Genomic DNA, 13432 nt, shown 5'->3' on the forward strand with positions numbered 1-13432 from the left:
ACACTGTTGGCGGGACTCCTCGAGATGGATTTCCTGCTGTTCTTCCTCTGACTTATATTTCCACCCATATTGATCTCTCTCTCTACAGTCAATAATCCAACATGACAGCGGTACGTGTCCTTAAACTAGTTGGCGTACGTTTCTCTCAGACTCGTCAGTAAGTTCAGTCACTCTTCTCCTCTACTGGCAGGTGTGTCCTCCCGTCCCTCCCTCTTCGTGTCTCCTCCTTCGCTTGAACTGCTCTTACTGCAAGTAAACATTGAGCAGCTGATACAGTAGAGTTATAAAAGGGGGGAGGGAACAGCCCGTGTCCTCTGTGCCTGGTGATGTTGGGTAGAAAGTCTCAGCCGTAAAAAGACGATGAGAATCAAAAGATAAATTGGGAATTTAGTCTTTGTTGAAGATGTTGGCTCAAGGCTTTTTTTTTTCCCCACATATCTTGATTGACCAGTTCCCACACTATGCAGGAGCATTGAAGCAAACACTGGGCCACTGTTCTTTCAAGTTCAGCTTCTTCTTAATGTAATTTCTTCAGATGTTACTGAGTTTAACATGCATCCATTTAAAGTCCCTCGGGCTTGAATCTGATTATTGAAGTTCTCTCCCTGGCCTCTTGCATACTTTTAACAAACCAGTGATTCAAACTTCTCTCTTAGCTGGCCTTTTGGAGAGGAATTTTTCCAACTCGACACAGGAGTGTACATATAACATGATCAGCAATGTGCACATTATTCCCACACAATACAAATTCTTAATTTTGGTTTACAGTGAGAAAATGTAACTTTTTTTTTTATTCTGGTCCCTCAGGCAAATGGAAACACACCTAGTCTTTTGGTTCTGAGCTAAAACAGTCATAGAAATGACAAATAGTTAAAAGCTAGCCTCTGCTGTGATGTTGACATGTCATCTTTCAACAAAATAAACATCATTGCATCAGTATCTATGTATTAAAAATGCTGGGCAGATAGCTGTTCAAATAATGCTGGAGTCTTTACTGTCACTAACGGTAACCCCTTGTCTTCCACCCTGTCTACCTCAACATAGGCCAAAGATCAAGGAGCAGGCAGGAGTCACCCACTCTCATACCACACATTGCATCACACACATAAAGAGCCAATCACACAGAGTTGTGAAAACAGTTCTGTGCCACATTTTTTAAAAAAGGGATCTGAAAAAAAGAAGGGAGGGATTCCTATCTGTAGATAACAGAGGCATGTTTCAGGTTTATAGATAAGGTTTATGTCGTGACAGGTGAACAGGTACATCTGATGTAATAGGAAAGGAAAGAATTGACTTTCTATAAATAGTATCTAACACACCTATGCAAAGTGAACAGACTGTATCCTATAATTAAAAATAAAATCAAATAAAGCAGATGTTTTCATCCTATAATACTTTTGTAACATCAATAAGTGAGCTAAAATTCAATAAAATAATGTTGGTCGAGTAAAAAAATGTAGCTGAAATCAGATTATTCAAATGTTTTAATGTGATTTAGGAGTCTTTTGGACGACTTCGGACTTTTCTCAGGGTTAGGAACTTCTTAAAGGGCTTAAACCTTTCGGAGACCAAACTGGTAAGGGTTCAAGGCTCAGCACGTAAGAAGCTACTTCTGGTCTTTGTATTCTTTGTTGTTGTGTGACATGGCAGTGTATCTTAATGAAGTAGGAGCAGCTCTAGTTTGACTGCTTCAGGTTGTACAGTTCTTAGACGATCCGCCGCCCAGTAGATGGAAGGCCAAAACAGTTTGCCCCACATTTCCTCTTGTTGAGCCTGACATCAACTGGTAGACTGTGAGCATTACAAAAGACTTTGTAGTGACACACAGTCATTGTAGGAAACAGACTCCATTATCATCACTCATCTTTTCCTTACAACACAAGGCAAGACGTCACTCTTCTCTGCCTGTTCTACTTTCCATTGTGCTTTGGGGTTGGGTTAGGTTGTTTGCACTGAAAAAAGTCTTGAATTGCAGTTGCGTGCCTAAAGAGATTATGTGCTGCATTGCCCCATGCTGACCACAGCTTATTGTATTGTATTGTGTTTTCAGCTTATTGTCAAATATCATTGATCTTTTTGTTCACAAAAACAGTCACGTGAGTGCTACAAAGTGAAGACAAAAGCTCCACAAACAGGAGTCCTCTCTTTGTAGTCTGCTCCACTGCACTGAGTGAAATGTTTAGTCAAAGCCATGTGGACAAAAAATGTGGTGTCAGGAAAAAAAGGAAAATCTTTGTGTTTGTTGATCAAAAACAACCTTTCTCAAACAAAACCTTGATGCCTTTGTGCTTCTGTACATTGAGGCAATCACACACTGCAACATCCACACCTACTCACATGAAGTCAAGAACATGGGTTTTAAGGAACCAGTCTTGTCAGCATTTACTCGTCAACGCGAAAACCTTTCTACACGAGTGAAACATGTACATTGTGTTTTAACATGAGCATGTTGTTCTGTGTTCTTTTATTTTCTTTTAAAGTGTGCATCTTGCATCTGCCTATAGGTGACTTGATGATCTGTAGCTATTTTGAATTTGCCATCATCTATCCAGGGACTGCAGATGCAGATGAGCTAGTTAGCTATATCTGGTACAAAGCATCTCTCTCTCTCTTGAGACTAATATTGTTTTGTACATTGTCCTGAATTCAAATAATCAAAACTGATAAATCTCATGACAAACATCAAACATCGTTTTGAAGGTCATTTCATTTCCCTTATTTATTTTATCCTGACAGATGCAGAAAATTAACCTTCCCTGCTAGTTTCATTTCATTTATCCTCACTCTGTCTGTCTGCCTGTGTCTGTTCTGTTATCGCAATCTCTGTCTGTCTGTGACTCTATTGAGAGCCACGAGACCAGAAGCGCCACAAGTCTGAGAAACAGACTTGTGTTGACTCAACTCCCCCCCCCCCTCCAATTCACTTCACTTCACTTCCGGCTGACTTGGCCCTCTCAGTGATGTCTGTCTACGCTGGTGACTGAGCCGTGATAAGTCACAACACTGGATGAAGGCTGAAAAAAGCTTTGCAACAGATTAACTCATTAAAAACCTCTTTATGATCCTCAGTAAGCCCACAGAGAAAGAGTACAAACCATACACTTGTCTGAACGTGATTGCTCATCTTAGAAGTCGGGATGTTGGGGTTTAAATGCCTCCATAAGTTCATAAGTCATCCAGCTTGATCTTTTAGCTGAGAGGAAATGATCTTCATTCCAGACACATTCCAGTGTGAATGTTTTTGTTTTGCCAAGCGTTCTAACCCATTTTAAGAAGGTCCTTTTCTTGTTAGGAAATTACACTATGTGGAGGAAGAAAACTTGAAAAAAAGCACGTTATGTATAATACATTTTAAAGCATTCATAGTGTTCTGTTTCTGTCTTTGAGGGGAAAGTGAAGTGGCCATTCTTGCCATGTGTCTCTGAGTATAAATACCACATCCACGCTGAAATTCTTGTGCCTCAAACTGAATGGAAATTCCAACACAACTACCGCTTCCTCCCAGCAAGTGACTCAGTCAGAGCTCAACGTCTTCCACCCTCGGCCCTTCCTGCTCAGAGTCTGGGCCTCTGGGTGTGTCTCTCTCCCTATGACCTCATGTTCTGAGAAAATCCTTCAGAAACCTCAGCAGCACAGTCAGTCACATGATGCAGCCACCGAGCTAGTTATACACAACAAGTCGCTCAGTTTATGGACAAACACGTCACTTTGCCTGTTGCATCAACAGTACTGATAGCGGTGCTGGTACCTCCGTGCATTCACTCAACCAGAGCATCAACTGGCAAATGCGTGTGTGTGTGTGTGTGTGTGTTCAGACAAGCATCCTGTTTATACAGTCTGTTACTGCTGCCTGCTGCGGGACATTTTAGTCAGAACCTTATTTTAAGTTCTTTCCATTCATTTTTTGGTCATGAACAGTTCCTCCAGGGCAAATGTCATGTGGGAAACTTTTTTTCAACCTGGCATTGTTCTTAGATTCTTCATGAGAGCAGCATGAATTAAAACAAGCAGATTATTGATAGCATTTACAGCTACTTAACACAGCCAAAAACTGCTGGATCTACTTGTGACAGGAATTACAGATTTGTGAAAAGAGGCTTTCTGTGTTCATACAAAGTTCAAACATGGCAGCAGCACTCTTTAAACCAAACATAACACATTGAATGACTCTTCTGACATCTTGTACAAAGGTCAGCAGATAAATACCAGAAAACACACAGTTACTAAAGCACACATGCTCTATTGAGCACACTGTGATATGTAACGGGGCACCTGACAAACCGACCAACAGACCGGCTGTCACATTTTGTGTAAATCATACCTTGGCTTCACTGAGGACTGGCACACTGGTTACAGAACTGCTCGGATGTTTAAAGTCCTTGGAAAGTGAAAAAGGTCCGTAAAAGTCCTGTTTGGGAGTTTGTCCTTAGACTGCAGTTGGAGTTGCCGCTCTCTCTCTGAGTGAAAATACTTGTTCTCTCTGTGTGGTGGAGCTTAGTCCATGTGGCTGAATGGGAAAAGGGAAATGAACTTTCTGGGCAAAGAGCCAAGTCCAGCGTGGGTTTTAAAGACACAGCAGATTTTAGAGCATTACAGGGTTTTGTCACACTTTACGCTGTGGAAGTTGCAAGTAAAGACATTTTCGACTGCTTTATTTATCAATTCCATGCATACTGCTCAATTTATTTCCACCTTTACCATTCATAATTCTATGTTTCACTGCAAATGTGTTATTGCGACTATAAAAGCTTCATGCAGCAGCCCATTGTCAAATCACCATCATACATTAGGCTTTAAATGAATGTTTCCCAGTCACCAAAGGTAAGTACATTAATTGACTTACTGTACTTAAGTCCTATAGGCTAACCCCACGCATCTCTCAGGAAGACTCACAAATCTCCATGCATTTCTTAAAGTAAATCACAGTTGTCCATTCTCCAGTAAATAAGTAAGTAAGTAAAAATTTATTTATATAGCACTTTTCGCAGGCAGGGGCCACAAAGTGCTTCACAAACAGGGTTTAAAAACATCATAAGCAATATACAGACAGTACAAAAATCATAGCAGCCCTAAAAGAGACTAATTAAAAGCCTGGACAAATGAAAACGTCTTCAGTTGACTCTTGAAAGTGTCAACTGAATCAATTGAGCGCAAGGATGATGGAAGTTCATTCCAGAGGCTCGGAGCAACGACCTGGAACGACCGGTCACCTCTAGTGTGATAATGAGCTCGAGGGACCTTCATCAGGTTCTGATCCATAGACCTCAGCGCTCGCATAGGGGCGTAAGGCTGGATCAGCTCACTAAGGTAAGAGGGAGCCTGACCATGTAGGGCTCTGAAGGCCAGAACCAGGATTTTAAACCTGAACCTTAAGGACACTGGCAGCCAGTGAAGGTCTTTCAGAACAGGGGATATGTGGGTCCTCCTATTTGTGCGGGTCAGAATTCTTGCTGCAGAATTTTGAACTAATTGCAGTCTAGAGAGCTCTTTCTTGTTAAGACAAGAAAACAAACTATTGCAATAGTCTAAACGTGAAGACACAAAGGCATGGATAATGAGCTCCAAATCATTCTGCGAAACCATGTTTCTAAGTTTGGAGATCTTCCTCAGTTGAAAGAAGCAGTTCCTTGACAGCTGTTTACAGTGCTGGACTAAAGACATGTCTTTGTCGAAAATAACTCCCAGGTTTCTAAGACTAGGCTTCACAGACTGGCCTAGGTCCCCCAAGAACTGCTTAATCCCTGGAATTGAGTCATCAGGGGCGAGAATCAATGTTTCTGTTTTCTCTGCATTGAGCTGCAGAGAATTTTCGCTGAGCCATTGTTTGATTTCCATCAGACAATGACGTAGGGAGCTCAGCTTCTGGATCTCGGACGGCTTAAAAGAGCAGTACAGCTGGATATCGTCAGCAAATAGGTGGAAAGAAACATCATCGAACCTTCGTATGATCTTTCCTAGAGGGATCAAATACAGCAAAAACAAGACAGGACCCAAGACAGAACCTTGAGGCACTCCACACAGCAGGTCCGCAGACTCCGACCTTATTTGGTTGGCTGCTACATTGAAGCTTCGTCCAGCTAGATAAGAAGAGAACCATTTTAGAACTGAACCCGACAGTCCAACTTGATCCCTCAGTCTTCTCAGCAGAATCGGATGGAATAAATGCAACATTTGTGGTGTTAAGTGAAGAAGTGATGATCCAACAGAGTGACTGACATTGTGCTGAAATGTGTCACACAGAATAAAGAGCGTTTACTTTGGACTTTCCCAAACTGTATTTCCTTTGGATAAAATGTGTGTATTTAGTTCAGGAAATTTAGCATAGAATTGTTTCAGTTCTCTAAATTTCAAATGTAACCACAAAATCTGCATAGTGCAGATAAGCAGTTTTGCTACTCTAGAATTTAACTATCAAAAATCCCTCACTGAAAACATACAATACAAATAAAAGAAAAGGCAAATATTTTATAAGGTTTTGGTTTTGTAACTTCATTTTTTTTTATAAATATCTTTTTTTTTTTTTGATTCAGTCTCAAACAAGAATTATCATGCAGTTATGAGTTGTGAATACATTTACTGATGGCTCCCTCTGGTGGTTTTTATCAAGAAGACAACTACAGCAGAACTCTGCTATTCATGTCTTTTCTGCTGCTGATAGCAGACAAGTTGTGCTTTAATCCATCGTATACAGAAATGTTTCTATTCACTTTGTAACATATCATCAAATTCTCTGTTTCTGTTTGTCTGAAAGCGACAAAAAAAGGTAGTGTGGATAAATATTTGTCTCAAAGAAACACTGCTTGTCAGGTTCTCTGAGAAAAGTCTGGTAGAGTTTAATGAACTATTAAAAGTTGTACTTTTGAGCCCTTTCTCTTTAGTGGCGTATCCCTTTCACTAAAGGACTGGACTTTCATCATTTATGCATCCTCTCTCAGCACCCTTTCATTCACACTGTAGCCTGGCAACAAGGTACCAAATAATATGCACGGACACACTTTCATGTGACCATCTCTACATTATGAGGAGATTTACATATGGAGCTTTAAATAGTCAAACTATTTTGATGCAGGTGACGTTCTGTCTGCTTGGTGTCTTGATAGTTTGGATATGGGGTGCATTAAAACCCACTGGACACCAACATTTTAGAATTTACTGTCAAATCTGGTACATGGTCAACACTGATGTAGACATATGCAAAGTAATTGCTGTGAAATCTGAGCCTCTATCCAACCTATCAATGGGGATGTCAACTCGCACTCACAGGCCCATAGAAGGAATTTTCTCAATCTGCTGTCTGGCTGGTCCAATCTTGAACAATCATGTCTTTCCCTTTAGCTGAAATACTATTTGGTAGACTTTCTTCATAAATTGTTTCTGTTTTGCTTTTTCCTAAAGCTCTTCTCCACATTGGTTGTTTTGGAGGAATAACAATCTGACTTTCAGGGTGTGAATCAAATCATCACTGGGAGACAATGCACCAGCTGAAAGCTTTGCTGCGCTGTTTGCTGAGATATACAAATCTGGCATCTCAACCTTCACTGCATAACAAACTGGAGGAGAAACTGAATGTTGTCACTCCCTGTAATTAAAAAAAAAAGGGAAAAAAATGGAAATGGCTCATTTATTGTAGTTGGTTGTGTGGCATTAAGTATTTAGCAACAATTTGAATCTTATGACAGCTGTCAATAGGATCAAACCACAACCACACTGTCTTTACATAGCAGATGGTATGAGTTTGAGTGTTTAAAACGTGTACAATGTTTGTTCATTAAATATTCTTGATGATATTGAAGGAGGCAATATTCTAATTGTAAGATCATTATTTTAATTGAAAACATTTGATTTGTAACGTATCCCTCCCTGGTGACACTTTGACCTCAAAATTGGCATAGTTAAAGGAGAAACAGAGCAACCTATATTACCACACTAAAACCAAATTGAGATGGGACACACCCAACAACAGGAGAGGGAAACTTTGCTTTCAACATGTTGTTAAAGCTCCTTTGAATTTTTTTTAGCTGGTTATAAACAGACTGAAATTAATACTGATGCATCTATCTGACTGACTAAAGCACACAAGACCACCAGCAACTAAATTTATTATAGTAATTCTCTATTATTGCCAATGCCTAAAACCTGTTATAAACAATATGCTGTCAAATCAGCCTTTTTAATTTTTCAAGGATTTTACAAGGATTCCTGATGAGTAATGCATTTCGCTGTTAAGAGGCAGGATGAGATTATTCATCAGAAGACACTACTTACATGGACAGGACAAGATAAGGTTTAGTCATTGTCCACATCAAAACAAGCTTGTGGTAACTAACAGGAGCTTTAAGTTCCACTTTTAACCTGCAGTGACAGATTTCTATTTGATATATATATATATATATATATATATATATATATATATATATATACATATAAAATATTTATTTTCCCTTTCAGATTGTAAAACTTCATTTTAGGATCGTCATCAGCCTCTTGGCTTCCTGCCACTGCACAGATGTGAACGGATGGATGTGATGAGTTACATCACTTGCAGTGCAGCCAGACACCAGCAGCAGCATCCAGCAAGAAGGTAACGTGGCGCATAAACCCGTCTGGCCATATTGTGCACGAGCTCCCCGGTAAATCGGCTGCGTCACACCTTAAAAAACACACAGGAACACTGGAAGTATAGAGCCAATAGACCAAGACAAAAGACGGTGCTTCAAAACGCGACATTCGGCTAAGCTGGTGAGTGTTTGGATGTGGTTAATTACATTTTTTTCCCACCTATACATCCGGCTGGTTTATCGTCTCTGCTGCGCTTTAGTGGATAACGGGCTTTCTCATGGCCCTCACAGCGCGCACATCATGCTACTCGTATTGTTTGAATTATGCCGCTGTTTGAACGTGAATAGAAACAATAAAGATGCCTTGTTTTTAAATTACCCAGGAGCAGGGAATAATCACACTGTTTGTGCTTGTTTACCTCCCTTATGTTGGTGTATTTTCCGGCAGGGAAAATGGTTAAACTGGGGAATAATTTCAGCGACAAAAATAACGGGAAGGTTGTTTCTGAAGACGGATTTGACACCATCCCTCTCATAACACCATTAGATGCCAGTCAGCTGCAGTTCCCTCCACCTGATAAGGTAAGATGTTTTAGCTTGATAGTTTTTTCATTGATTTTGAGTGTCATATTCAATTTTCCATTGATTTATTTCTTTAAAAAAATCCAATTATTCCAATTAATATGATATCAATTAAGGATTCAGTTTTGGAGCATCTATTGTTCAACATTACAAATGTGATATTTCTATTGTAGAAAAATACATAAAATGTCCCCCATCCTTCTCTTTTGGATTCATATTGTCCTCCTAAAGCTGTTACTTTGAGCTGATTCTCATGTGTTGTTGTTGTTTTTCTCTCAGGTGGTGGTTAAAACAAAGGCAGACTATGATTGTGAGAGTAAGAAGGGGAAGCTACGATCTCCTAAAATCGCAGAGTTCTCCATAAGTATCATTGAAGGCGTATCTGAGCGGCTCAAAGTAAGAATAAAAAGCACTGCCACTGTCTGTGTTTTAAACATCATCTCATTTCTCTCACACCCCCACACATGCACGTGAGCGGGGGAGGAGACAGCTGTCACCTCCATCCCAGAGTCCCTAACCAATCCTTGTTACATGCTGTGTCTGCTTAGTTCTGGACACCTCCACCTCTTGTGTCCTCTACTGCCTTGTTTCCCTGCCTGGCTACACAAGAAACCGTAATGCACAATGATTCACTTGACCCCGCCTTTAAACACTAATTAATTCAACTGCTGCCATGGCGATGGCCTCCAAATGGTTGCATCTCTCCCACCAACCCCCCTTAGCTGACATGTTTTTAACTGTCCACAAGGTAAAGGATGATCACAAAAACATGTTTGTAAAATAAAAGGTAAAAACCCCCACAAATTTTGCTCCATAGCAGAGTTTGGTAACTGAACTTTAAAAGCATAAAATAAAACTCATTCATCTGCAATAATCTCCCTTCCACATACCAAATCAACAGATGAAACTATCTCTGTGGGACGTTTCAAGCTCCCTTTCATGACAGAGCTTTAATTCTCCAACATCTAAAAGGAAAGGAGACACATCACTGTCTCAGAGAACACTGCTCGCATCCTCACACCGGTGCTTTGAAATGCTGCAGGCAGCCCTTTCATCGTAGACAGTCTATTTCATAATCTCCTGTTGCTTTCCTCTGAGCGTGTTCCCCTGTCTGTTCTGTATATACAGGGTTCAAATAGGCAGATAAGAGAATGTACTTTTGTTCAGATTAATGTGGCGTTTCTTAAGTCTTATCAGACCTGTGACAAACATACAGGGAAAAAGAACAACATGTACTTGTGTTCATGTTAGCTTGCGCTGAAACCAAGTACTCCTTAATATTATGCTGTAAGCACAGCATGCAATACAAAAGCAAAACACAGCATGCAATTAAAATTAACAATTGTGTCAGCATTTCAACTTGTTCACTGAAATGTTGAATAGTTTCTCTGTGATTGCTTGAAAAAAAAATCCAATGTGCAATAGGAAAAGTAACACATTCATCAACTCATAAATTATAACTTCCAAACCCCTGCGGTGCTCAACATTACAACAATAATGCGACTATTTCTCACACACCTTTTCTTTTCCCCTCCCAACTCCCAGAAACACCAGTAACTGTTACGTAAGTCCACTGGGAGCTGAGCACTGGACTGTACAGATGGTCACAAAAGCACTTTGCTAATGAGTTACTATATAAGTGGATTTCCTGATTGGGTATTATATATTATAAACTCAACATACACCCACCGTTTAACCAATTATGTTTATAATCATGCACACACACACACACACACACACACACACACACACACACTCAGTGGATTTGGGTCTGATGATTGGGTGCTTGTGTGTCTCCTTTAGGTGACCTTGCTGGTGATCTGTGCCCTGGCCTTCCTGGTGTGTGTGGTGTTTCTGGTGGTCTACAAGGTCTATCAGTACGAGCAGCCCTGCCCTGACAGCTTCGTTTACATGGTAACACTACACTTTGTGACACAGCCTGATGGTGATCATCATTTCAATCTAGTGATAGCTTGGTTAATGTATGTTCCTTATGTTGCTGTGCATAACAGTAATTTGAGAAGTAATATATAAACTAGGTTTACTGTGCAATGATTACAGTGTTTCTGTTACCATCTGCTTTAGGGAAGCCATTGCACATATGTCCTTTTATAAATGTAACAAGGAATAGGAATAGTCTTTACATGGACATTGCTGAAACAACCTCACTAAGTTTTTACCAGTCTGGTGGCTTACAACACTGGCTGCAGAAATAAGCTTAATGTTCTTCTCTTGTCTCTTCCTGACTTTTTTTGTTCTTCTAGCAAAACATTTTAACTAATGATTAACAGTACGTTCATCTTATAGCCAAACAGTCCTTTGTAGTTGGATTAGTCATTGTTGAGAAAATGTTTCCTATTGTTGATTTTACACTTTTACATTTGTTTCAGGTTATATTTGTAAGGTTAAAGTTGAACTCGAGTGAAGTTGTATTATGGTGTGAGCTCAATTTTGTCATTACACAATATAGAGTTATTGTTTTCTAACTTTGTTCATTGTTCTCTCACATCATCACTTCCTGGTCTTATAAATCCCATCCTTTCTTTCTTTGGAGCAGCAAGGTCGCTGCATGCCAGCTGGGATATATGGAGGTTACCCCCCTCAGGGCCCTGAGGGCCGCGGGCGCCTTTTCACTCTCATCAACCACTACAACCTCGCCAAGCAGACCATCACCCGGTCAGTATCACCGTGGATGACCATCATGTCTGAGGAGAAGGTGACACAGCAGGAGACGGAGACCGCTCAGAAACTGGCTTAACCTACCTGAGATCAGGAGGCAGAGATAAATAAGAAAACAAATAAATAACGTGGCAGTGCCATTCAAGCAAACCTCAGAGAGTCCCGTGGCTTTCCGTGGGTGAAAAAAAAAAATCAACTTTTCTGATTGCCTGAAGTGCTCTGCTGCCTTGTTGATGTACGTAGTTTGGTCTGCTGGTGTGTGCTGTAGCAGGGAGTCTATGGAAACTTTGAACAAGCCTTGCAGTTTGGTGGATTCATGGTTTGTTTGAATAGCATATGTTGTTACTTATTTACACTTCAAAAGAGAGTGGCGGATGTATACAAAACGCCACTGGAATATAAACACAGACACACTCACTGTCTTTGTACATAGACACATGTAACAGAACTCACTTTAGTACTCACTTTGTGAAATGAACCATCTCTCGTCTGCGTCGCTTCTTTTAATGCACCGCACGCAGGAATCTAAAAACTAATTTGCTTTGAATCTCCTTTCTTTTCAAACACATTAAGTACTGTTAGTGCATGTGAGTGGTACATTCTACAGTTTGCAGCATTTCTACCACTGAAGGTATCTGAGTCAAACTATTTAATTGTTACTTTGTGGATTAATGGTCCTTGACCTGAAGGAAAGCTTTTAACCAGCCATTAAAAAAACATAACAATTTGAATGATGTTGTTTTGATACAGCCTTTACTGCGCTCTGAATACGTTTCTCTGATTCTGATAAGGTGCATTAAAGGAGTTTTTAGTATTTGATGCATCAAGTGTTTGAACCAGCATTAATGATTGTCTTTATTCATTTGACCTGTGTGAACACCATGGGTTTTTCTTTTCCGACTCGCTTCATGGTTACTTTTCTTTGCGTACAGTTTATGCAACTGTACTGAATGTTTTTTTTGGCATTTCCAGTGAAGACACTGTATTGTGTAATGCTTCGCATTGATAACTGTCACCATGACAGATGGCTGTTTGTAGCCGTCACAGTTAATAGACTTAGGTTGATGTAATGAAACAATTGAACAGCAGTCGCTTGTCTTGTTGCTTTTTTCTGTATTTGTCCATTAACTTAAACTGTCACATATGATGTACCTTTTCAAACGATGTAATGAATGAATCATTGAAGTGCATTTGCTACATAAACATGTCAAATCAAAAGCTGAAATAAAGTGCTCACATTTCATGCCAATGTGAAAGCTAATTTCATTACTGAAGAGACATTTTCATTCAATGTTTACAAGAAATCTGATCAGTAAAATGTAAAAACTCCCTCAAGCCAGAAAAAATATTTAGCAGTCTAAAATTCCTTCGTACTGGATCATAGAAATATTTGAATGCTTTGTAAAACTAATGTTTAATCTTAAGGAAAAAAAAATAAAATATAAAGAAATATGAAGAGATTGTGGGAATAAAATCTTGTCTTCAGCCTCTCATGTCAAGCTGACATTAACCAAGATGGACTAATTTTTGGGGATCTTGATGTGATCCCAAAGCTTGCCAGAAACCCCCTTTAAACCGGACAAACTATCCCCCAGAACTAGGGACCTTTTGAG

At 39.8% G+C, this 13432-nt stretch overlaps 1 protein-coding gene across 1 annotated transcript; it reads left to right on the plus strand.

Annotated features, from left to right (window-relative positions):
• The first annotated feature begins 8464 nt into the window (after window positions 1-8464).
• On the plus strand, window positions 8465-13062 carry LOC306822952 (neuronal vesicle trafficking-associated protein 1-like). The gene is made up of 5 exons (XM_079342268.1): window positions 8465-8739; window positions 9007-9140; window positions 9420-9536; window positions 10944-11054; window positions 11698-13062. Exons 2-5 carry the CDS (start codon window positions 9012-9014, stop codon window positions 11896-11898), a joined length of 558 nt encoding a protein of 185 aa, XP_079198394.1. The 5' UTR covers window positions 8465-8739; window positions 9007-9011; the 3' UTR covers window positions 11899-13062.
• Window positions 13063-13432: the final 370 nt, after the last annotated feature.

Source organism: Symphodus melops (genome assembly GCF_947650265.1).
Source record: "Symphodus melops genome assembly, chromosome: 4".
NCBI lineage: Eukaryota > Metazoa > Chordata > Actinopteri > Labriformes > Labridae > Symphodus > Symphodus melops.